Source organism: Mauremys mutica, chromosome 8 (assembly GCF_020497125.1).
Source record: "Mauremys mutica isolate MM-2020 ecotype Southern chromosome 8, ASM2049712v1, whole genome shotgun sequence".
Classification (NCBI taxonomy): domain Eukaryota; kingdom Metazoa; phylum Chordata; order Testudines; family Geoemydidae; genus Mauremys; species Mauremys mutica.
Genome location: NC_059079.1, coordinates 72,957,121 through 72,984,043, shown reverse-complemented (window position 1 = coordinate 72,984,043; position 26,923 = coordinate 72,957,121). Strand labels below are relative to the sequence as shown.

Sequence of the window (26,923 nt, the reverse complement as noted above, 5' to 3'; positions counted from 1 at the left end):
CTTCAGGCCAAAACACCTTTTGAGGCTCCTAGGCAGAGCTCAGCAATCATGCAGACGGGGGCTATACAGACAACTATAAGACAGATGGAGCACATTCCCTTTCCCGGAGACACCCTTTTCCCTGAGTCCCACAGGGACAGAAGACAGTCCCCTCCCCAGAAGCCTCTTCCCCCCTCCCCAGAGAGACCCCTCTTCCCCACTCCCCTGAGAAACACCTCTTTCCTCATCCCTGGGTCCCATAGGGACAGAACACTGCCCCCTCCCCAAAGAGATGCCTCTTCCCCCCATGCCTGGATCCCACACAGACAAAACACAGCCCCCTCCCCAGAGATCTCTTTGCCGGATTAGGACAGAACATATTGCTCTGCTATGAACCACAGAGCCCAGAAGCCCCCACTTTTCTCTGGCGTTCTGGTACAGAATTCAGCTGCAGACTTCACTACAAGCACAAGGTTTCTAGCATTACAGACTGCACACAACTGCCCTGTGCTGCCCCCTCCCCCTGACTTGTACAGGATCTTGGGGAGAAGATTGGAGGGATGGGGGTAGATATCAGAGAGGGACACAGCAGGGAGAATAAAGCTTTCCAAAGCTTGGTTTGCCCCCTGGTGTCTGCTCCTGGGTTGAGCAAGCCCCCCTCTTCAATCCCACCCTACAGCACTTGGGGCACCAAGAGGGAGGACTTCTGAGATATACACCACAAATTATAAAGAAAGCTGTATTGACAAGAACTCATTGGTCACATATGCTGTTACCTCTGCATGGGCTCCCACGGCAGCTGGGGAAGACATCCCCTCCCTCAGAGCACCTGGGACAATAATCCAGCTCTTCCCCACTCCACACACACACAGAAAAGGCAATAAAATCTTGCACCCCAAAACAGCTGGAACAGGGCAACTCTGCTCTCCAGGCACAGCTGGGATAACACAGCAGCTGGAGGGGGAAGGCTTACCCCCACTGTGACTGCTTTGTACTCTGCACCGCTTGGGGGGGGGGGAGGGGGATAACCCCCACTCCATCTCACAGAGAGGAATTCCTCTTCCTCCCACAGGTGGGAAAATAGCCCCATATTGCAGATGTGTAAGCTCCTATCCCTGGCACAGCTGTAGCATCCCCCTCCAGTAGCTGTACTGAGCAGAGTGCAGGAGAGGGCAATCCCTGGCTGTCGGGGGAGTCTAGGAGATGGGTAATTCAGGCTGTTAGCTCCCCAGACTCTAGATAGCAGGGGGGGTTTCCACTCTGAGCTCCCTGCACATACAGCTCCCACTTTCCTGTCTGTCTCAGCACAGGCAGGGAGCAGCCTCTTGCTCTAGTTCCCACACTGTGCAAGTGAAGCCTTCCTGCCTTTGCTTGCACTCAACTTGCATCTGAAGAAGTGGGTATTCACCCACGAAAGCTCATGCTGCAAAACGTCTGTTAGTCTATAAGGTGCCACAGGATTCTTTGCTGCTTCAACTCAGTGTGACTGTTAGGAGTGCAGCACAGTGATAGATCCAGCAGCAGCTTTGCCTCAGCTAGCCTCACCCTCCCCAGACTCCTCCCTTGCTCAATCTTTTTATTTTCTGCGTCATAAACACAAAATGGAGATGATGGGGAAGGAAAACACCCTGCCTAAAATGGCTGAATGCAGCAGGGAAAGCAAGCAAGCCGCATGACAGTGCAAGAGCACCCCCTGCTGCTGGAAAAGAGGAAATGAAGGAACTGCTCAGCCAGCTTGCCAGCTCTAAAACAATGGGCAATCCTGTCTGGAGATGCTTCCTGCCTGCACTCTGCAGAAAGGAGACTGGGGAGAGCACGCTCTGATAATCCCTGGGACACAGCCCTCTGGAACTAGCCAGATGCTGCATTATACACACAGGCTGTGCCAAGGAAAAGTTACAACATAGCCTGGCCTACTCTGAATCACTGCACCTGATCAACATAGCCCTAAGGTCGGGCGGAGCAAGGGCATCACACACCCATGTTACACAAGCTCAGCTACTCCAGGCCTGTATGTCCAAGATACAGCATGCCCTCGACACAGAGCGCGATGACTACTAGACTAATGGTACTAGGCCATTACATTAACCTCAAACTCCCTCCTCCCTTTGAGAGCCTCTTAAAGATCACAAACACTAATCCATGGCAGTCACCCCAAGATAACAGAGAGAAGGACAGAGAAGCTGTTTTAGAAAGGAAAAATATTTGAGAGGTAAGAAAAGCAGATTCTAAACAATAAGTACACATCTATTTAAAATGCAGATACAGCCACGCTGCGCACACCACAAATCTCAGTAACTGCATCACCTCACTAGCACCACACCAGCCTCATCTAACCTTTGCTCTGTGGCCTCCCACACTGCACCTTTTGACCTCACTCATTGTATCATGTCTAAAATAGAAATAAGATCCTCAGGCCAATGAGAGCGTTCCATTTGTTCTGTAAAGGGCTCAGACCTTTCAGGTACTGCAGAAATCATAGCCATCCTTCACCTTAGTGCTGTTCCCCTCCACATCCCAAAATACCCCGTATTAGGAACACTGCAAATTGCATCTGCTTTTGCTGTAGTGCGGGGGGAATTTTGCATTGTTGGGTCCACTTCCTGTGCTGAGAGCCAGGTTCTTCTCTCCACATGAACATAGCTTCTGAGGGGGGAAGATGAAGGGAGGCTGGGTCTCTGGACAGGAGGGATATACAAAGGTGGAACCTAGCCATCTCAAGTTTGGCCCATCCTAGCTCTCACACTGAGCAGAGAGGGTCTAGGAGCGAGAGAATCTAGCACCTGTTTCTCAGTCAGGCCCAGAGGACAATGGGTATGTGGGAAGTTTGGCACAAGAGTAGGAGCTGGAACCCATTCAAGTGCATCTGCATCCAGTAGTAGAGGTCTCAGCGTAGCACCATAACTCCGGAGGTTCCACTTGCAAGGAGTGCCACACTTCCATAGAAAGCACACACTCAGAGTATCAGCACACAAATATTGTACCCTAATGTGAGAGAGGACCACACAGGTTATTTACAGTGCTGAGCCCAGGAAGCGAACTCTGCACCCATGGAAACACACTGTATGGAGCATTTCTTGATAGTAGCCTCTTTCCAATATATAGATCAGCTCAAATGAAGCCAGATCTCTGCAGTCATGCCCGCATACCCACCCAACTGCACACAAAATATATGGGCAGCGGGGGGAGAGAGTGGGGCGCAGGCAGGAAGGTGGTACTCAATCCTACAGTCATTTAACTGACTGCACCAGTTGCAGGAATCATAGCAATACATTAGACATACAAAGAGAATCCAAGGATTAGTGATTCTATGCCTGGAGTAGCAGGGGTGCTGGAAGTCAGAACTGAAGTGCATGGGCAGATCTGGGCAGAGGGGATAGAACAGGAGCAGTCAAGGATGTTGCAAATTAGGTGCTTTTACAGAATTACTGCATGGAATAGTGAAGGGAACAACAAAGCAGAATACTGGAGTTTCTGATTATATCAGCGATGTAGGGCTGTGTCTGAATGACTAAACACATCTTAGTGACTTGTAACTACTGGCCCAGCATATTCCCAGCACACCCTAGGTGACTCAACAGGGGAGTGCTGGGAAAGTACAAGTAAGAGATCTGGGTGGATCCAGGACTGGAAAAGCAGAGTGCTGCAGGGGAGCAGTGAGGCACACTGTCAGAGCCATGTGGGGAGCCCAGGACTGAACAGCTGAGTGTAGTACAAAGCAAGAGGGAGGTGCACTGAGAGTGCTGTGTGGGCACTCAGGACTGGAATACAGAGGGGCAAGCGGGGAGGGTGTCAGAACAAGAATGAGGTACACCGGCAGAGCTGTGGAGATCTCCAGGACTGACACAGTCGGAAAGCTGCAGGGTAGTAGTGAAGTGCAACAGCAAAAGTATCTCAGAATTGGGGTCAAGGACAGGGTGTGCATAGTGCCTTCCTGTACCCACTGTGCCTCTAGACAACTCTGTTTCATTCACTAGCACAAAACCTACCAATTTCTCCTCTCAAACTGCATAACAGAAAAGTGTCCAAAAAGCCTGGAGGAGCAAAAGCTGCCTGTGTGAGCACAAGTGATGTCTTCCCCACCCCCCCACCCCAAGCCAGGCCGGCAGCAGATTGAAAAACTTCCCTGATTGTCATCTCAGATCACAGACAGGAAAGGAAGGAGACAAATCTCCTGTCAGGCTCAGAAGAGAGACAAAGGGCCTCTGAAACATGAACCAGGCTGCTCCTTCCCCATCCTGGCCAGGGGGGTTGAGCATAAAAGAGAGGACCAGATGGGGAAGGTGAGAGGCCTGCCAACACCGCAAAGCCTTTGTCTGTATAAATCCTGCTTTTCCTCTCTTTGTCTCTGAGAAGGAGGCCAGATGCAGGGGAGGAGAAGGGGGGTATGGGTGGAGAAGCGGGCTGCACCATTGCCTGGGTTACAGATTATCAGATGACCTCCTCCTCCAATCCAATTCCTCTGACATCATTGCTAGTAACCGGAGCCAAAGTGGCTCAACTGCGCACATCTGGTGGCTGCAAGGAGCAGTGCAGGAGCTCTCAGTAAAACTAAGGGAAACATTTTCCTAAGAAAATAACATGGATTTCCCAAGCTAATGTGTCCTAGAAGGTGCCCCCAAAAGGCACAGGGCTACGGAAAATGAATCCCAGAAAGGAGTTCACTCAGGGTTCCTCTGAAGCCCCAAACTAAATGTTCTCAGTAAAAATCTTACAAACAATGGCCTTGATACCACAACATTGATGCCAGTACTGGGCTCATCATTCTGGGTCATAGGTACCAAATTCCTACAGGCTGTCATATATCTACAGATGGAATTTGAATAATGCAGGGAGCTTTGCTCATTGCAGTAGGGGATTATTATTGGTGGTGTGACTGGGACCTACGGGTGACACTAAGGATGAATAGGGAGGAGTGCCCATTGAGCTGGATATGTTTACCATCCCTGGTGCCCACAAATCTAGACTGTGTGCTGGTGAGAGCTGCTGCTATTACCAGTTTCTGTAGAGACGGGAAAGAGGCTGATGATTCAGTATTTTTGGGAACCAGGTGGACCTGAGTCATGGACTTATCCCAGCCCCAGCTTCCCTCCTCTAACTCTGTGCTCCGTACCCAAGAAGGCCCACCTCCACATGTAGCAAAATATTAGCATAAGAAGTATTGCCGCAGCTGGGTTCTGTGTCTCGATTTGTGGCCACGTGAGATGACTCAGGGTATTATAAGGAGCGCTCCCTGCTGGGCTGGCCCTGGGTGCCATGCCTAGATTCGGTGTGAGTGCTGTGTGTTAACAGCACTACAAGGGACTGGGTGCTATCCAGACATGAACATATTACACAATGGCAATGTCAGGGGCATGTTGACAGCGTTGTAACTGGGCATGAGATGCAAGTGCTGTGTTAGGGTTCTGTGTGACAAGGGTGGCACTATGGGAAGAGATAGCCTCTGAGCTACCTTCTCTCTCAACTCTGGTAAACCTGGCCAGGGGACTGAGAGGGGTACCACAGGAAGCACTGCCTGCTGGATCCTAAAGGTGCTAGTACTGGTGCTGCATCACTGGATTGTGTGCTTTAATGTGGAATCTCCTATCTCCCCAGCAAGAGCAGACTGTAGAGTGTCGGGCTTGAAAAACAGACAGGGAATGTTTCCCTAGAACACTGTCCTAAGCAATCAATTCTGCAGAAATTAAGCTGTAATTTTAAAAACAGTTCCTAGCACTTGTGGTTTGACAGAAAGCCTTCCAAATAGGAGAGTCTGTGCTGGGCTGTCTCCCTGTGAAAACACACCTGTGATTCTCTGCTGGTGGTAACAATGGTGAGGTCATATTGTACACGGGGCTCAGGCATTTTTACCACAGTATTGCTTAATCCCACTCAAAGCAGGACTCAGCAACATAGTGGTTAAAACACCTGAGACCACCTGCACTACTCATGCTGTTGCCCTCCTCATCAGAGAATGATGAATCAGTTTCCCAGCATATGGCCCCCATGTTTGCAGACTGACATCTCTGCAAGAAAGCACCAAAGTAACTGAGAAAATTCTGCCCATTTTACTGCTGCTACTCAGAATCCCTTGTACAGCAGTGAAAGTGACAAGAAATCATATTTGTATCACCGTGTAGGTGCTTGGGGAAGCCATAGGCAATAAAGGTGGAACTAGAGGACTCTCCAAAAAATAACAGCCAGAAGGGTGGTTGAGTATTGGACCATGTAACTAACAGTTGTGAAGTTCAGGGGTGGGTTTCAGTTTGATCAGACACTTTCCATACAGAAACAGATATAAAAGACAGTTCCCATCCCAGTAAGAATACAAACTTTCATCTCTGCCCAGCAAAGATAGGCTTCTCACTGAGTTATTCTCTGAACCTCAGTGGAGGTCTCTGCCCAAATTTTTGTATCAGTCTCCGGTTAGTGGGTGTCTGGTACAAGTTCAGTTGCTGGCAGGGACTTCTATCCACTGGATTTACTGGGCCAGTACTATCTTCTAACATTTTCTGAGCCAGAGTTGCCCACATGAAAAGACTTGTGAGCAGGAGGGACTGGGGCTAATGCCACCTATGCACTGTGTATCTGAGGATGGCACTGTTCCGGCATGTGGGAGCATGTGCTGTGCTCTAGGTTTAACATGTTCACATCTCTGTACCCAGAGGACCAAGAGCGACCAGCTGAGCAGTAAAAGCAGTGCTGCCATCTGGATCCATACATTGGGCAAAATTTTCAAAAGCACCTAAAGTGACTTAGAAGCCTAAAATCCATTTTCAAAAGTAACTTAGGCACCACTGAGTTTCAGTGAGACCTGGGCGCCTTTGGATATTTTCTCTGCTCTGTCTTAAGGTTACATCTGCCTGGGAATGGCAGCCTAAGGGTGTGCAGGGATTTCTGCCCACATGGCAAATATTATCTTAGCCCAGCAGGGCTGCATAAGGATGTTGGTGTGATTAGTATGATCTGGGTCAATGTGCCTAGGACCACAGCATCCAGTTTGTGCTGGGTTAGCAGTGTCCCTGTGGCAGGTATTATCTGGGAGTGTAACCAAGCAGGGCAACTTATGCCCATGTGAATGAAGCTCCCAAGTGTCAGTGGAGGATGTAGTAAGATGTGAGGATTACTGCCAACTGGACAAGTATGATTTGTGGTATGGTGCTCAGGAAAGCAGTGCTGCCCATGTGGCTGGAGCTATGAGGCCATGTAGCCCAGGAGGGCACAGAAAGGGTGTGCAGGGAGCATCCATTGTGTGGTTGGCACAATGTGGGTGGCAGTAGCTGCTAGCTGAGGGACAGTGTTGAGCCTCATACATAGATACTGTGATGGCGTAAGGATTCAGTTAGTGTTTCTAAAGGCTGCCCTGGCAGACTGAGTGGGTGCATCACGGTGCTTCCACCTCATTGTTTCATCTTCCTCCCTCTCCCCAGGATTCTGTTGTGGAGGGCATAGACAGGAGTTCAAAACCTGGGGAAAATTAGCTCACTTCTCTGAATTGTTGCATCAACCTCAGACTCCAGCAGTGAAACAAAGGGTCAGGCAAAAAACAAAGGGATCCATGTGCCACCTGGTGTTCAAAGGGAAAACTGCACTTTGCTCCTGATGAGTTCTAAAGAGATTGTAAGGTTAGAAAAGACTCACTAAACTAAATTGACACAAACAGTCACTACAAGAAGTGTTCAAGTCTGTAGCAGCAACACACTGGCCACCCTCATAGCTGTGCTTGCTATTATCCCCAGCACCAAATACCTGCAGACTTCTCCACAGCAGGGACCCAGAACGCCATCCAATACCTGCAAGTTTTACCTTAATACAGGTCACACCTGCCTCCTTGGTGACACTGCCTGTTTGCTCTCCCACTTCCCAAATCCTTCTGAAACAAAAACAAGTTCTAGCCTTTGACATCTGATAACATGAGATTTAATGTGGACAAATGCAAAGGACCTCCTGAGGTCCCTTCCAACCCTGATAGTCTATGATTCTATGAAATCAATACATTCCAGAAAAAACAGTCATTACATCTGAGATCCCATGGAAGGGAGAAACTGTGGGGGAAGGTACCCCTGGCACTGACAGTAGGCTTTGACTGGAGTTTGGAATACAACACAGCATTAGAATATGAAGCCAGTGTGATTGGGGCTGCCTATGCACAGACACCAACAACATGGCATAGAGAAGGAAGACTCACTCTCTATAGCTTTAGTATAACTACAGCTGGGTTCAAATCTGGGCATCACATTGAAAGAAAGATCTTTATAAACCGGAAGGAATTTGAAGAGCAACAGAACTGCACCTGCAGGGATAGATTTAGAGAGTTTAATACAGCTAAATACATAGATAGCCCAGGCAAACAACTTCCCTAAGGTGACATGGGCCCAGATTCTGTGCTATGCCTCTCAGGAGGTGCAGCACAGGAATCAAAGTCCAGAGATGAAGGTGCAAAGGTGGCTTTAAACTGCTTTTGCATTTATTTAATTCTGGAATGCCTTGGGACTGACATGACCCACAGTATAAGAAAGCAATTATAGGGGCTGCTCTAAGTACAGCAGCCTGGCATTGTACCTCAGGGCTTATCTACAGTCCAGAATAGCCAGAGTGGAAACTGCTCTGGCTCCTGCCGCTCCTGCCTTTAATCTGTCCCAGCATGCCCACATGCCAGGGGATGTACTGCCTGTACTGGCCCCTCACTGCTTCAGTGTGGGGAAATTTCCATTCTGCTTTGCTTTACAGCTCCTTTATACTGCCAGGCCATAGCAAGGGACAGAATCTGTCCCATACATCTGTCTACAACTATCTGAAAGATGCAAGCTAAAAGGAAGGAGAGGAACTGATTGTGGCGGGTCATAGGGGAGTAAACTAGGAGTAACAGGAGGCAACAGGAACGCAAATACTCAGGCTGAATAATAGAACCTTTTCCAAGTGGGGAGAACTGTTAAGCAGTAGAACTCTCATCTCAATGGAAAGGTGGAAGGCCATGATGAAAGAACTGTAAGGAATGATCCTGTGCTGGCCATTGAGAAGGGAGGCAGGTAGTGAGATTACACCCCGTGGGTCTAACTGTTAATTGGTTCATGCACTCAGCACAGGAATGGAGGAGACAAAGATGGCTTTCAGACACCTTTTCACTCTCCATATTCTCAGCCCTACCAAGTCCCTGAAATAGCAGAGAATGCAGGAAGACTCTGGCTATGCTGCACATCTGTCCCTTGGCCTGCCTTCAACCCACTCCCTATACCAGGGGCTACGATGGGGGGCACACAAAGTAAATATTCCACTGAGGTCAATTGTACCCCTATATTCTGCCAGAGCAATGTAAAGGAGATCTCAGAGATCTCCCCTCTACCTGAATTCTGCAAGTAAAGAGACAGCACCAGCATACCTGACTGAGGAGTTGTACATGGGCTAGTGATTAAAATACAAGCTCAGCCTTTCCTACCTCTGTCAGCGCATTGCAAGCTATGCTCCCCACTCCTCATGCCAATGGCAAGGGAAGTGTGGGGTGTCCTTAGATGCAGCTTAAATGAGTTCACTCTAGATAACCTGGTTAAAGAGCTACTAAAGGCCCAGGAACATCAGAAGGGTGTTAGCTCTGACGTGGGAGAGGGACTGCTTTGGATGATATGCAGAGGGTGGGGGTGCTAACCCAATGAGAGAGGAGGGATTACTTAGGGTGACACATAGGGTGTAACTAGCAGTGATGGGATGAAATTAAGGCTGGCCATCAGCCAGCCACTCCTGCAATGCTCTGCGAAACCATCTCCAACATAGATCAAAGAAAGCCCCAGAAAATGTGCTGTAGCAACCAATCCTGCATTAGTCCCTGTGAGACTGAATAGGCGACCTAATGGGACCTGTCCAGCTCTGTCACCTTTCAGAGAGCATCATTTTGCTGAACATTTACAAAATTAAGCAACTCATCTAGACAGTTTGCATCAGGGACAGCTCAAGTCAAATCAAAGCTGTACACGGCTGCTTTAGTGTTCCCTGATTAAGAGTCACCATTTCTCAGGCATTAGATGCTCTGGGCGCCATCTGCTGGTTGAAATGAGGAAGGTGAGGAGAGCTGAAATAGGTCCCACTAGCCATGCTGGCAATGAACTGTCAGCACTGGTTCCAGGTTCAATTTCTCTGCATGTGACTGTGCATTCTGGGCAAGAAGAAGGGATGTCACTTTCTTCTAAACATTAGGTATCAGCCACCAGGGCCAGCTCTGACTTTTTTGCTGCCCCAAGCAAAACAAACAAACAAAACAAATAAAAAAAACCCAACCAACCAAACAAAAAAACCAGGGTGCAGGGCGGCTGGACCTGGAGGCAAAGCAAAAAAAACCCCCAAAACCCCTGGATGCAGGGCGTCCGGACCCGGAAGCAAAGCAAAAAAAAAAAAAAAAAAAAAAAAAAAAGCCCCCTGGGTGAAGGGCGGCTGGACCCAGAGGCAAAGCAAAAAAAAAAAAGAGGGCAGCCATGCCGCCCTAGGATTGGATGGAATGCCGCCCCTTAGAATCTCCCGCCCCAAGCATGAGCTTGCTCGGCTAGTGCCGGCCCTATCAGCCATTCCCAAAGGCCAAACCCTAGATTAGATGGGTCGCTGGTCTGATCCATACAGCTATGTGCTATAAGTCTCTCTCCCACGCTCTCTTCAGGTCACTGGAGTCATAGTCAGTATAGAATTGGATGGTTCCCCGTTTCCCCTCCACCTCTACTTCCATTAATGTTCCTTTCTGATTCCCTTCATTCTCAGCTGCTCCCTCTTATTGAACCTGCCCCACTTCCTGCCTCTGTATCACATTTACCTTATTCAGCACCCTCTGAATCCTGGCTCCCTTTATGTAACAAGTGGGGGTGGATGGAGGTCACAAAAGAGGTGAGAAGGCCCCATCCCCTCAACTGAAGACAGGGTGGGGGGCCTTGGCAGGAAGATCCCCATTATTCACAGCAGTGGATGGCTGGGACCCACCCCCAAAACAACTGAGGGTGTACTATGTCCACAATGGGGGCACTGAGTGAAGACATTCCCCAGAGTAGGTCAAGAGAGTGTCCTGGGTGAGAAGGACTATCCCAGAGTGACTAATTGGTGAGGAGGAAGAAGGAAAGAATAACTTCCTGGTTAATTAACTAAGAACTGTATGAAGGGCCCTGTTGTGCCTCAGGTGTGGGGAGCAGGGGCCAACGTCCAGGCCTGGCACAACTCCAAGGGCAGGGGACACCAGTCCAGCTTCATTAACTTTCTGTGCTACCTTCAGCCCAGAATCGCTCACTCATGCTGCAGTGAGGCTCATCAAATCAAAGGAAAGTGCATGCCCTGAAGCTAACTGTGAACCCAATTAATTAAAGCTGCACTGGGAGTCAGCTGAGATTGTAACAGGCAGAGACAGCAATGGGAGCAAGTGATGGCTGCCTGGCTCTCTGCACTCAGCCTGCATTTCAAAGAGACCTCTGTGCTGCACAGGGAATTAACCCCACATGCACCACACCCTGGGGGCTCAGAGCCACCCAACAAATGCTGAACATGGCTGGCTAGAGCCAGACAGTAAACTTTTTGACAGAGCAGCAGAGGAGAGGTTAAAAGGCACACAAATTATTTCCTCAAAACATGCACATAGCCTGTCCCAGTTTGAGAAGATTACAGATCCCTGGTCCCAGCAAATTTCCCTAGTTTGTACCAGCATGCTGTAAGAGCAGCTGAACATTAATGGGAACTGGTCTTGACTCCAAGCAAATCCAGCCAGTTTGCAGATCAAATGGCAACAACTACAGAAATGCAGAGACAGTTTCAGCTCACAGGCCCAGCAGCCAAGTCCTCTTGAACATCATAAATCAAGAAAAAACTCTTAGTACCAGCAAGAGAACAGGTTGCTCTGGGAAGTCTGATGAGCTCCCTCACACAAGCTAATGGGAACACTTGAGGATTGCTCAAACAGGCACTCCTGAAAGAGTCAGTCAGCAAACTCTGCTTTAGCAAAGGGAAAGGTGATGGGGATGCTGAAAAGGCCAAACAGTTACAGGACAAAATTAAACATCCTTCAAAACAATAAGATTCTGCTCTGGAATTTGAAATCTGCTTCTATTTTCACTGACGGACTCGGTGCAAAGTTTGAACTATAGCTACCAGTAAATGTTACTTGTTCTGCCTAAGTGTTGTTCTTGGAAGATCTATTCCTCCATGAAGCCTTCTCTGACAGCAGTCAACTGGCATTTACCTACTCAGAGAGAAATTAATCTAAATCCCACTGCTGAAGTGTCAGCCCACATCTAGAGTCTGATTCTTGAGTTCTCAGTATCCACCTGTAATTATCGAGGTCAGCACACTGGTCTGCTGCTGAACTGTCCAGCTGAGAACTTATTCTTAATCCCTTGCCTCCCAACTTCTGCAATGTTCCCTGGACAGCTTTTCGTAGGAGTTAGAGATGGAAAAGGCCTACGAGATCCCCATGCAAGTGCCATGCAGCAGATAGTCTGATAAAAGATAGAGCAATGTGTGAAGTTTTGGGGAGTTTATACAAAGACCTGCCATTGAAAGTTAAACTTCAACCAATTTTAAGAAAAATAAAACAACCCCTTCCCTGAAAGGTAAAGCCCATCTAGCATGCACACACACCCTGGCTAAGCAAGAACCTCAATATTACATGTCACAGCAACAGAAGTCGACAGGCTGTCCATGATTGCACTCTGCTTCACCACTCTATCAGGTTGCTCTATAAAGGGCAGCATTCCACCTGATGCAATGCTTTCCTCGATTAAACAAACACATGCATATGGCATGGGGTGCATTTTGCCTTCTGCAGATCCTGCCTGACCTTGTTCACTTGAGATTCATTTGAAGACCAGGTTTAATCTCTCTCTGTCTTGCGATTAAATATTTTGCAGTGTGCATTTCAGTGAGACATTACAATCTCACCCATTTAAATGGATACAGCATGAGAAGCTAGCTGCCACAGAGCCAGCAATCTAATCACAAAACTGCATTTCTAAGCCAGGAGTGCCACCTAGTGGACACAACAATTGGTAGGGAAGTTTTAGTTCACAATGGGAAAACTGAATGGAGATAAGAGGCAATTTGCTGCTACCTACACAAAGGTCCCAGCCACATACTGTGACACTCTGTATCTCGGGGGGACACCCTGCACTCCCATGTTCATCCTTATAATATGATTGTGTGGTATCCAATGCAAAGTTTGTCATGTTGGGTAATATAGTAATGTTATAGGTTGTAATTTCATGCATATAGTTATGAGACTGAAAATGTGTCCTCATTGCTTAAAACAAGCCAAGGAAAAACTCTCCAGGAGTAGAGGGGCAGTTCACACCTCATCATGGCACGTATGGGACAAACCCAGCCCAGCCTCACTGGAACAAAGGACACTGGCCTAGGCAGCAACAAAGAATCTGTTGGATTCCCCTTCCCTTGGTCAGTTCTGCAGAAAAGGACCTAGGGGTTACAGTGGACAAGAAGCTGGATATGAGTCAACAGTGTGCCCTTGTTGCCAAGAAGGCTAACGGCATTTTGGGCTGTATAAGTAGGGGCATTGCCAGCAGATCGAGGGACGTGATCATTCCCCTCTATTCGACATTGCTGAGGCCTCATCTGGAGTACTGTGTCCAGTTTTGGGCCCCACACTACAAGAAGGATGTGGAAAAATTAGTCCAGCGGAGGGCAACAAAAATTATTAGGGGGCTGGAACACATGATTTATGAGGAGAAGCTGAGGGAACTGGGATTGTTTAGTCTGCAGAAGAGAAGAATGAAGCGGGATTTGATAGCTGCTTTCAGCTACCTGAAAGGGGGTTCCGAAGAGGATGGATCTAGACTGTTCTTAGTGGTACCAGATGACAGAACAAGAAGTAATGGTCTCAAGTTGCAGGGGGGGAGGTTAGGTTGGATATTAGGAAAAACTTTTTCACTAGGAGGGTGGTGAAGCACTGGAATGGGTTACCTAGGGAGGTGGTGGAATGTCCTTCCTTAGAGGTTTTTAAGGTCAGCCCGGCTGGTATGATTTAGTTGGGAATTGGTCCTGCTTTGAGCAGGGGGTTGGACTATATGACCTCCTGCGGTCCCTTCCAACCCTGATATTCTATGATTCTATGGGACTATGATGAGGTAATGTTCACCTGACTCTGAAAGGGGGTGGGGGGGAGCCAAGAAGGAAGAAAGAACATGATAAAAGCAAGAGATGTTTGCCACGCTCTCTCTCTCTTCCACCTACATCTACAGACACAACACCAAGCGACTGAAGCACTGATCAAAAGGGAGAGCCTGGCTGAAGGGCAACCAGCCAGCCTGTGGTGAGAAACATCTAAGTTTGTAAGGGCACTGAAAGTGTTAAGATTAGCTTAGAATGCGTTTTGCTTTTATTTCATTAGACCAAATCTGACTTGTTGCCCTCTGACTTATAATCACTTAAAATCTATTTTTTTGTAGTTAGTAACTTTGTTTATTCTACCCGAAGCAGTGCATTTGATCTGAAGTGTGTCAGAGACTCCCCTTGGGATAACAAACCTGGTATATATCAATTTATATGTTAAATTGATGAGCTCATATAAGCTTGCACCATTCAGCGGGCATAAGTGGACACTGCAAGACAGAGGTTCCTATGGTTGTGTCTGGGACCAGAGATATTGGCTAGTGTCATTCGGTTGCACAATCCAAGCAATGGCTGGCCAAAAGTGCTCACTCATGTAGCTGGGAGCAGCTTACATGCTAGAGGCTGTGTGTGAACAGCCTGGGTGTGGGGGTTCTTACAGCAGAGCAGGGTAAGGTCAGCTCCCATTGTCGAGGATTGGAGTGACCTAGCAGATCACCAGTCCAGATAACACCAGGGGAACGTCACACTGACAAAGACCCTATTTCTCCACCAATCATTTCTTAATGTACACCTCTATCCTGATATAACGCGACCCGATATAACACGAATTGTGATATAACACGGTAAAGCTGCGCACTCCGGTGGATCAAAGCAAGTTCGATATAACACGGTTTCACCTATAACACGGTAAGATTTTTTGCCTCCCAAGGACAGCATTATATTGAGGTAGAGGTGTAGTTCAATTAATAATGATGGCAGCTCAGATCTGTCAAGCCCATTCAGCCATCTCTTACCTACATATGGGCAGGGCAATGCCACCTTCGCCCACATCTCCTTCTATAATGGCAGGGCATTCTCTCTCACCCCTGCTGTCATCATTCCCTCCCTTATAGCAGGGCAGTCTCCTAGAGTTTTGCTTTCTAAGTAACAAGGAATCTCATGGAATCCTCCCAGGATGAAAAATCTGCATCTTACTGCACGGAACAGGTACCACCATACAGAAGAGTGGTCTGCTCCACCCTAGGAGGATCTACCCAGATAGGGCCTCCGAGATTTTGGAAAAGCTTTCTCTGCAGAGGCAATCTGTCCCACCATCATATCCGCTGTTCCGTGAACAGCGAGACTGAAGGAGAAAAAGCATTAGCGTGCAAGCTTATGGGTGTTAGTGGGGACAGTAGTGTGAAGTAATGATCCCAGGGAGATGTTTCTCTAGACTGGAGCACTTACTGATCAGTCACTAAACCTCCTATTAACATTTCATTCCGCTCCATACCTGGGATCTTCCAAACAGGACAGTGAGTCTCCTTATCAGCTCTGTGCAGTCTGATACCCTTTGAGGACAGGCATTCCATCACCGAGGCAATTGCATCTAGGTTAGGAGCCAGTACTCAGGAGATAACTGTGCACTGAGGGCCCAAAGATCAGGACTCTGATAAATGAATAAGCCTCCGAGAGTCTAAAGTGTCATGCACTACAGGACTGGGGAATGGCAGCTGCAGTGTGAGAAACACCAACCTGTCCCTATGCACCGGCAACACATTGGTGAACCTGACACATCAACAGAGCAATAAGTTGCCATAGGGCAAGGGGACACTACTACTAACTCCCAATCACTAGTGGGAAGCCTTGATGGATTACCAAGCTATCTTGTGACAGATATCTGAGCTATCATATATACTTGCACTCGTAGCTTGTCTGGCCAATAAATTCCACAAGCTCAAATCAGTTTTTTGTTTATAGTGCAGACTGTGGAGTGCAGTGTAGGAGGCTCAGCACCACACAAGCCCTTGCTTCATTCATTAACGACCTAGTATGGTGTACAGTGCCTCATGCACTACTATATGGTGTGCAATAAATGAGGTAGGACTTCACAGGAGCCTTTGCCTCATTTATGCTACATCTAAACAACTGACTTTCATGATCTCTGTTTGGCATGCAAATAAAAGGAAAAAGTAGTGTAAGATGTTATATACGGTCTGGTTGATAGAAGCACCTGTGGTGTTCTCAAATACAATATACAAAGGGTCAGCAGAGTTAGCATGAGTGACTCTGACACAGGCATTTCCTTACACCTGAATGCTTAATAAACTACCTTGAGAAAATGTTCAAGTTGCCCTATGTGGATTTTCTTTGGCAGCTGAAGACATGCCTAACCCTGTACAGAACAAGGTCCTTACCCTGCGGAGCTGCCAGTCTTGTAAAGTTTGACATCTTCATTTTACAGTTCATTTTAGCAGAAGGAGTTGTTTCTAGAAACAGTTCTGGGGAGGAGGCAATTTTATGTAACACTCCTTCCACTGGGAGAAGGAGTTCCTGGGTTAAGAGAACAGTAGATGATAGGTTACAGAGCCCTTTGCCTTTTAGCCAGTCTAGATTGACTGGGAAATAGTTTTTTGTTTTTTTTAGTTGAAGTTTTCCTAGACTATTTGGACCTATCTCCCATCATCTCCCCCATAGGACCCAGAGGTTCTTCTGGCAACAGCTAGGGTTCAGTGCCCACTTTCTGTTAGAAAAACTGTATCAGGTACATTGAATAGCTCGTAATTTCAGCCTTACAGAAAAGTGGGACTTGGAGTGAAGAGAGAGCCAGAGTACTACTAAACCATCCCTCTTGCGTTGGGGCCCTCTGCCCCCCCCCACACACACAGAGATTAGCTACTGGGGGTCTGGGATGAGAGACAGCCCCCCACCCCTAAACAAGCTCTGATTAATATGGGGAGTAGGGATGGGGGGTGTATGGAGCCCATCTCCTTCTCCCTCCCAGGCTGGACAGTGGGTGGGAGGAACATGGGGTGCTGAACACTCTCCCCTGCACACACAGCCCTTGGTGAGAGGGCAGTTCAGCAGTGACTTGGGGGTTTAATCTCTGGTTTTGTTCAAGTTTAGCAATCTCCCTTTCAGTGCAGTAACACTGATAATGAGCACAAATGGCAAAGAAAATTAGTAAATCTCAATACTCTAATCATGGTCTCTTATTTCTGGTTGACGTGTTTCCAGTGAGACCACTGGGTTGAGGTGGCTTTTGGGTAGCTCTAAAGAGCTGCAGCTCCTCAGAGCTAGGGCAGAAGTGGCAGGAGAGAAAGAAAGGCTGGGAGTTCTCCTGCCCCTGTGATCTTTTCAGCAGCATGAACCTGTCTGAATCAGAGCTGAGGCTGAGGATGGAATAATGAGGCTCCCAGCAGTAAATGTCAGTTCAGAAAAAAGCATTTGACCCTCCAGAAGAAGAGGAAAAGGGTAGAAAAATTAGGGAGACCAAGGCCATAACTGTCTGGCTCTAAGACAGACAAAGCAGCAGGCACAACACAGACCTCATCAGAGCAGGGCAGGCACAAAGATGCAGGTAGGTTTTTATTATCTGAGGTAACACAGAGTAGCGCTGCTCGGATAAGCAAGTGTAGTGATGAGTGTGCTGTCTAGTGTGGGGGCAGGAGTTGTGTTTGACAGGCAATGAAGCAAATAATGGAAGCTGAGGAAACCCTGGTGATCCAAAAAACTTCCCCACACACAGAAACACAGTCATCCACAGCACTGACAATGTCTGTGCATGTTCAAGCTGTGCAAAACAAGCATACTGCTCCTAGCTCCCACACAGCTCTGCAGCAGCTGTTCACAGCCAGTTACTCCAGGCCTGCAGAGCCAACAGGATCCACCTCAGGGCCCACAGAATACTGACCCCTTCCCAGTCAATCACTTCAGGGCCCATCTATACACAAAATTTGGAAAGACAGAGCAAGGGTTTAATCATTTTGCTTCAGAGACAGAAGTGCTTGAATGAAGGGGCAGACAGATACAGAGCATGTGTTCTCAAGCCCCCACCCCCACAGCATAGAGAAGACCCTGGAAATGGAATCCAGCCCACATGTCTCCAGTGTTTGGGGGTCTGTTAAACAGTCGGAGATAAACTCCTTTAACTCAAGTCTCGCTGCTGCTGGCAGACGAACCCACACCTGCAGGGTGACACCCACAAATTTTCCATCTAAAACACTTGTCACCCACACGTGGGAAATGACCAAGGCATGCACAATAGCTTCCTACCCCAAGAAGGCAGAGGAAAATCAGGGAGGAGAAATCATGGTGAGGAGACAGGCAGAAAAGCCACATGAGAAAGGAAGAGCAAGAGAGCATTAGAGAGAGACATTTACAAAGGATGAAGTATTGGAGAAGCAGGAATGAAGAAAAGGGACACTGATGAAGCCAGCGAGGGCCAGTAGAGGGGAGGGGATGGACTCACAGGGGCTGTCTCAAACAACGTTTGCTTTACTTATGATTGCATGCTGGTTTCACTATTAAAAAAAATGACTTGAAACTGCCCTGGCTTTGGATAGAGAAGGGACATTCTTCAAGCCCCTCTAGACCAGTTTTGTTTTCCTTTAAAAGAACCAGTAGGAATATTACTGAATCCTTATGCCAGAGCTACAATCGGAGCAGTACAGGGTCACTCACACTCAGCTTGGAGAGGATCACAAAGGGTCCCCTCAAAATTACACTTAACAGAAGTGGTTTGCTCATAGGTGTCGAAACCCACTTGAAGCAGCAAAGAGTCCTGTGGCACCTTATAGACTAACAGACGTTTTGCAGCATGAGCTTTCGTGGGTGAATACCCACTTCTTCAAAACCACTTGACACCTGCGCTAATGGGGTGAGCTAAGTCACCCCCCACATACATGCACACACAGAGATTAAAGGCCTTCCTCTGCTGGGCTGGTGGCCAAGGTATGTCAGATCAGATCAGGTAAGCAATGCAATCCAAACAGAAGGACAAGGGCTCTCCCTTTCCCCCACTTGCCACGAGGAGCTGAGCTGCACTACAGGTACTGGAGCGTGAGCCACAGCTCTTGCGTTCAGTGACAGAAGGCACCAGCACTCCCCAAATGCATCAATTTTTCGGCAGGTTTTCACAAAGGTGGATTGTGCTTACATGTGTTTGCAATTACCAGCTTCAGCGGTGGGGCTGGCAGGGCTTTTATCACAGTGGTGTGGGCAATGAAATGGGAGTGACCTGAAATATTCATGCTCAGGGACTGAGTTTGTCCCACTTTGGGAAAGTGATATCAGCATCCCAGCCACAACCCCCACTTTATCTTGAGGAGGGAAGAGTACACAGCACCCTAAAATCCAAAGGGCCTTCCCTCTCCACTTTCCTGCTGTTCCATTGCTCAGACAGAGAGCAACAGGGACTAAGTAGAACACAAAACATCCCAGGAAAATTTGAATCCAAAGTTGAAGAAATTTGTGAGCAGCATGGTTCAGAATACACAGGCACCAGCCTCCAAAGGGTTTTATTAAGAAATTGTCTCTCTTCAGGTTTTGAACTACTGCCCATCGTTGTAGTATATAGAAGAGATGAGCAACAGCAAAGTCTCTAGTGGACTTCTTGGAGTCTGGCTTCTCTCATCTTTCAGGTAACAGGAAAGATTGCTTAGGGTAGGTATTTTTTCTATTTAAGGATGGAGATTGGGTGGTTGATATTGCAAGTGTTTCTGTTATGGTGGGGAAAAACCAAACAGTTCAATTTCTGCACTTAACAACACCCCAAATAGCTTCTGTTTAAAGGGCTTAGTGCTATGAATGCTGTGCCACACTGGAAGAGGATTCCATGGTACCAGGTTCCTGTATGGCGCAGACCATTGCTGGTAATGGACTTCAGGAACAGCTCCAAAGTGGTAGTGAAACCTGCACAGCACATGGACCCTGATCTGTAGGGGAAGACATTCAGAAGGCTGTATTCTGCAGTTACCTGCGGTAAACAGAGTCCTCCTAACAACTGCTGACATGGAAGTATGCCCAGGACTGAGAAGCACAATCCTAACATAAGCTCCTGAACACCTCTCAGCTTCAGTAATTTCACTTCAGCCAGCATACATTAACCTCCTCCCTGTCAGAACCTTTCAGTGAATTTTGTATCCGTTTTATTTATCCATTCTCTTTTTTGGGAGTGGGGCAAAGGAGTACCCTGGGATCAGTGTTAATAGTCCTGCCAAGGCATCTAGCAAGTGCTTCCTGTTTGCATATCGTCTGTGTTCACATGCTGTCGCAACAATTGCTGTTAGGATGGAGCACAGCTACAAACCCTCTCCTCAGAACAGAGGCAAATTTCCTGTAATAGATGTCAATTGGAGCTCCTGGAAGAGGGAGAGCAAGGAAACATCACTCAACACTCTTGGACAGGAGCTGTCTCCCCCACACAATGGCTTCCTGGCTCGACACCACCTCTTCTATCACACTGCACAGCTCCAAGGAATTTTGACGTCCCAGCACAAAATGATTAGAGCCCAAAGGGAGGAGTGAGGCTGACCCCAGGACACTGCTGCCCTCAGCATTCCATTTGTGTTTCAGTTCATTTTGGAATCAGTTGAGAAGGCAACTGATTTATCATGAGCAGCCTCACAGTTCAAGCTTGTGAAATTTTCACAGGCTGGGAGTCTCTGCGGAGAAGAACCTGCCTTGGTACAGACAGAGGAGAGTGCCTTGCCTTCCATTTGCTTTTAGCTCCATAAATATTAAACAGTTTTGAAAGATATTCTGCATAGAGCACTCAGTGAGATGAGGAAGAGAGCCTCAGCATCCACCTGTTAGAGCAGGAGAAAGGAAAGGAGAGATGCCAGCCACTGGGATGAGTGGACAGCCAGTTAATGCACACTAAACACTCTACAAACCTCTCTGCAAACTTTCCGAGGGGGAGCCCCTTCCATTCACCCTATTCTGCGTGCACCATATTTCTTTTAGTATGGGCTGCCAACCAGAGTGGGGAAGTTGCAGAAATGAAGCATGGGATTAGAAAAGTTGATAGGAAAGTCCACTGGGGCCCAGAGCCCAAGCTCTGATAAGGCAGCCTATGAATGTTCAGCATATTGCCACCTCTTTGATTTACAGTGACAGGCAAACCAGGAATGGATGGCAAGTGTCAGTGGGTACAAGCATGCTGGTTGGCCAGCTCAGCCATCGCTCTTCCTGCCAAACCACTCACTTCCCTGAGAGAGAGATTAAAAACAAGACCCCCAATATTTAAATAATTGAACTGTCATCAGCTGTCTGACTGACTAATTGAAATAAAAATCAGGGAAAGCTGGAGTCACTGAAGCATGGGGAAAAAAAAGAGAAAAGGGGAAAGAGGAAGGGAAAAGACATTCTGCTGACAATCTTATTCCAAGTCTCATTTCACATAGAGAGGAGAGATTCTTCTTTACCCTCTAGGTAAAAATGATTAAACTTTGAAAGAAAAGTGTGGCAGCTGAAAGGAAGGAGCGGAGTTAAATATTTCACAGGAAAGTGCAGGATGGGGAGGGAGATGGCCAAGTGCAGTTTGTACCTTTCAGAGAGCAGGGTACAGCGTACTGCCAAACCCATTAAACAGAACTAAGTGCAGCTCTGTAGTTTTAATTGAAAGCCAGTTAAAAATTAAAGAGCACCCTGCTCATATTAAAGTGGAGTCTACCTGTGGAGTAGTGTGTGAGGCTCCTCTTCGGGGAGCTTTAATGCCTAATAGAGATGTTGCAGCCTTCACAGCATTCATTCAGCAGAGTTAGAAAAGTGGGGAGTAGTAACTCTTTCATGCACAGTTTACTCAAGCTACCCACCTCAGCCATTTAGTTTCCACTCCCCAAAGGACAAATTCCCAACTCTGCAAGTAAGAATTGGGAGATGCAGAGTACGGACTGTCACTCAGAGTGAGCACTTCCACAAGACAGCAGAAATCCTTGAGACAGGGACACTAGACCACCAAACCCCTTTTCACCACTACAGTCCCCTGCTAAGTAACCCAACCATCTTCAGACAGTGCCCACCCTAGTGAGAAAGGTAGCTACCCTTCCCCCAGTCACTACCCTGGGGCCTCATTCAGGCTTTCCATCAGCACTGTACAACCTGCCTTCTACTGTTACCACTGCACAATACAGCACTAGCTGTGCCAACACTGCCCAGATTCAACAGCTGATCACCCTTCACTCTTCCCGAAATGACAGATGCCTGGGGTTGGCCTGATTCTAGCTATTCAGCATGAAGAGCATACTGAGGCTCTCATGGGCACCATCCACTGGTGCTTAAAAACAGCACTTTAAGCCTCTGATTTACAGTGGATCCCTTGTGCAGAGGATCACCAAATTTGACCAAACACGGGAAAACTTAATAGAAGCTACAGAGCTGCACTGAATTTGCATTAGAGAGCATACTGCACGTGGCCTCATCTTTCATAGAGAAGGAGAGTCAGGCACCAATGGCCACACCCCTGAATCAAGAGTGTATGGTGGAAGTGTGATCTGAGCTCTGTATGGTGGCAGCAGCAGGGTACAGCAAAGAGCTCCACAGGCTGAACCTGGCTCCAAGGGCTGCACTTTAGCCATCCCATCTTGGGTTCCCCTGCATGCTGGACCATTTGATTGCATAGCAGAGCCTAGGTTATGACCTCAGCACAGATATTTGCTTGTCAAGACTGACCTATGCACTGCTTTTGAGGCAGTGGGCTCCCAACCTTCCCTAAACTAGCAGTCAGACTCTGACTTAAAACACTAGAGATACCGGGGGGCGGGGAGGGGGATAGCTCAGTGGTTTGAGCATTGGCCTGCTAAACCCAGGGTTGTGAGTTTAATCCTTGAGAGGGCCATTTAGGGATTTGGGGCAAAAGTCTGTCTGGGGATTGGTCCTGCTTTGAGCAGGGGGTTGGACTAGATGACCTCCTGAGGTCCCTCCCAACCCTGATATTCTATGATTCTATAAACTGTTTCCTGATCTGACAAGCCCTGAATGCTAGAAACAGAGAAATTGAGAAGTCTCATTACGACAAATACCGAGGAGGGGAGGGAGTGTCCCTGCTGACTTCAGATCATTTCTAAAAGAGGCTCTGAGGCCACTAGTGAAAGAGGGTCAGACCCTTTCAACAGAAGAGTCCAGGAATCCTTCCTAAAAGGCATGGGGGGGGGGGGGTTCTGTACAAGAGAGCTGCTCAGTCAGGGGGCAAGGGTGGTTAGGAGGTAGAACGGGAAGGAGTGTTTGCCATTGCGAGTACAGAATGTGCTAGCCTGCCACCTAAATGCCTGCAGTCATCAGACAAAACCCATGTGAGAATGAGGCTGGAACCCACAGGGGTGGCAGTGAGAGTTTGGGAAAATGGACTAATAGAGATCCCACAAGCACAACTGGGGAAAATTCATACAACAACCAAACCCTCCTCCCTCCGCTCAGAATGCACTCTGTGGTAATCATAACAATGAGAGTGCAGCCTGTCGGCCAGCACAAGGCTAATATTAATCGATTCAACTGCAGAGAAAGCAGAAAGAGCCAGTATCACCCAGGGCAATCTGGGGGAGGGAGAAGATCAAGGAAAGCACGATACAGCACTGATGGACTCCAGCAGTCCACTGCCACCCTCCCACACCAAGTATTGCTGCCCCTTCCTCCGACAGAAACAATATGCAATCCTGGGAGGATTATCTGCCCGCTTCCTAGGTGGGACATATCCTGGACATGTGGCATTAGAAGAGCATCAATGACAGGAAAGAGTGGCCCTTCTCTGCCCTATTAACTGGGTACCTCTTAGGGAAGGGAGAGGAGCTCCCTCATCACCTCATTCAAGGCAGTTACTCCAAACCTGTGCAAGGTTTTCACCCATTTGGGACCACGACTGCCCAGATGCCTTTGCAAGAGCAGCTGTGAAAGTTGTGCTCAGCTCAAGCAGCTGCTTAGGGGGGAACGAAGGGGGAACATCTGAGAGTGGCATGCCAGCAGTAGGCAGCATCCTGAGTCTGGCTAGGTCTCCTGTGAGCAGCCAGCGAGGTTGGACAGGGTTTCATTGCAGCACTAAGGGAACTTTTCTGTTATGCAAATGTGTGAGTCACTTCCTGAAAGCTGCCAGAGGCGCCTAGCGGCCTGTCAAGCTTCTTATTGAAACAAATTAAAGTGCAGCCTGGCACCATCAGATCAGCGAAAGAGGAAAAATTATACTGTCTATAAATATGCTAATTCTGCTGGGGGAGGGGAGAGGGACAGAGGATATGAAGCCGTGCTTATTAGCTTCACACATCAGGGGTCGAGATTAACATCTAAATAAAACAAAGAAGCAGAGAGGAGATGAGGCAGCCAATTTATCAGCCAAGCTGCAATCTCAATTGGCAACATGACAAACTCTTCCATCCACTGTACCCCATCCAGGCAGGGGCCCTGCACTACAGACAAAGGTAAGGGTAAAGCTTCATCCCACACTTCAGAGGGGGATCTGGCACCCCAACTACAGACAGGAAGCCCAAAGAGGAGGAGGAAGAAGAGTAAAATTTCACCGTTACAGACAAGGAACCCATGTCACTGGTAGGGGGCTGTGTGTGTGAGTGAGTTAAGCTTCACCCCACAATACAGACAAGGTGTTACACGGAGGGGAGAGCAAAGGCCCAGAACAAACAAGGAGCCTAAGTTCAGGGTAAAACTTCAGAGAGAACACAGTTGGAAAACACCTGGAGTTAGGCGAGTGCTGCATCAGTTAAAGAAGGAACTCATGGTGGGGAAACCCTGTAACTATATAATAACAGTAACATCACTGTTACACTAGACAGAAAATGGGGGACGTGGGGGGTTGGGGGAAGCAAAATCTGTGCATCCTGTTCTCAACTCCTTTAAAAGGATGAGAGTGGAGGGAAAGGGAGCCTGGGGCTCACGGAGGAGCCTGACACATACTTGGGTAAGAGTATGAGAATTTCAGCTGTATTCGATAAGTAAATCGAACGCTCAGGAACCATCACTAATACTATTGCAGTAAGAAGGGAAAGGCCTGCTAATGGGAGGAAACCACTTCCAGCATCCTCTTTCTGAGGTTCCCCCAGGCTAGTCACCCCCATCCTAAGGATCCTGTTCATTGAGCAGTAATCACTCCCTCCCCTCAGCAGAATTACTTTTCAGATGGTAGAGTCTCCCCAAAGCAGTCTCAGACAGGTTGATGCTACTCACCCTTGGAGGCTGCAGGTAGCGGCCCGATGAATCCACAGAACAGGAAGCAGGGCAAGGAGAGGAGAGGGGAAAAGAAAGTTAGACCAAGTGGACAATACCACATACTAGAATGAACTTCTCCTACCTCACATGTTCCCATTCCTGCACAGTGCTCAGGCGCCAAAGAAAAGGATCACAAAATCACCATGAAAAGACTGGTCTATCAAGGCATTCAACTGCCAACTGAGAAGTCCTCCTTGCCTAACTTCCCTCCCACTACACGGCAGATAGCCTCTTGGCAGCTAACTCCTGTGTACTCCTTCTGAATAAAGTTCAGTGTTCCCCTTATGCATTCCCAGATCCCTCCCACTCTTCAGTGCTGATTGAAGAAGCTGGAGTGACACCGCGCACAGCACTTACACTTAGTCTGGGCAGAGAAGGTGAGCGTTAGCTTGGCAAAGAGTTCATCATTCTCAAATCGATCTTCTTTCACCTTGGTCCAGAAACAGTCCTGGGAGAGCTCCTCTGCCACAATCTGTAGGGGAGACAAAGCATGATGCACGGTCAAAATTTGTGTGTACACATACACAGCTTACAGGAGATCTCATCCCACCTCCCTGTTTGTTCCTTTAACATCTTTCAGATCCTCCTCTCTTACTCTTTGCAGGTGCCCCACAGACCTCTGTCCTTGGCCCCCTCCTCTTCTCCCTGTTCACATTCTCTCAGGGTGATCTTTCTGCTCAGTTTCAACTACCATCTTAGAACCAATGACTCACAAATCAACTTGTCCACCCTGCCTGCTTCCCTCCTTCCAGCCCCTTAACTCAGTCTGTGTCCATCTCCCCCCAGATGTCTTACCATCAAACTTAAATAAAACATGGCTAAATATGAACCCCTCAATTTTCCTCCAAAACCCTCGCTAGTCTTTCTAGTTTTACTGTTGACAGTACAGTCATCCTGTTACTGAGGCCCATATTCTGTGGGTCATCTTTGACAGCTCCCCTGCCTTAACTCACACATCCAGGTTGTGTCCAGATTTTGCCAGGTCTTTCTCCATAACCCCTTTAAGATCCAGCATTTCCTTTCTAGCCCATAGCTAAAATGCTTATCCTGGTCACCACCATCTTCTGTCCTGGCGATTGCAATCTCCTTCTCTCCAGGCCCTCTGAAACTCACATTTCACCTCTCCAGCCCACACAAAACGTAGCTGTTGAGATCATCTTCTGTACCAGTCATTCTTCCCATGTCTCTCCCCTACGCACTCTGAATCCTTTTACTGCCCCTCTCTTTTCCACCAAATAAAATTCAGGCTTCTTAATCTTACCCTCAAAGACCTCCCCCTGTCCCCCTTGCTGGAGGGCTCTTTTCTCTTTACACCTCTATCCCGATATAATGCGGTCCGACAGAACGCGAATTCGGATACAATGCAGTAAAGCAGCGCTCCAGGGGATGGGGCTGCTTTACCTCATTATATCCGAATTCATGTTACCGCAAGCGGTTCCTCTGCGCCCGCCCATTACTTGCTGTGGCCCTCCCCAGGACCCCTGGCCCCAGCTCACCTCCGCTCCGCCTCCTTCCAAGAGCGCGCCGCAGCTCTGCTTCTCCTCCCTCCCAGGCTTGCTGCGCCAATCAGCTGTTTGGCACGGCTGGGAGGGAGGAGAAGTAGAGCTGCAGCGCGCTCGTGGGAGGAGGTCGAGGCGAGCTGGGGCAGGGGGGCCACCGCAAGTAAGAGAGAGAGAGGCAGAGGAACTGTTCC

The 26,923-nt window shown here is 48.1% G+C and overlaps 1 protein-coding gene across 3 annotated transcripts in view; it reads right to left on the bottom strand.

Moving 5' to 3' along the window:
* DIAPH1 (diaphanous related formin 1) overlaps nucleotides 1-26,923 on the bottom strand; it is a 208,462-nt gene that overhangs the window by 65,262 nt on the left and 116,277 nt on the right. For all 3 annotated transcript variants that reach the window (XM_045026117.1, XM_045026118.1, XM_045026119.1), the window contains 2 exons: nucleotides 25,588-25,702; nucleotides 25,189-25,197 (listed from right to left, as the gene is read on the bottom strand). In XM_045026117.1, coding sequence (XP_044882052.1) covers nucleotides 25,189-25,197; nucleotides 25,588-25,702 — 124 coding nt within the window. The remainder of the gene's footprint in view (nucleotides 1-25,188; nucleotides 25,198-25,587; nucleotides 25,703-26,923) is intronic.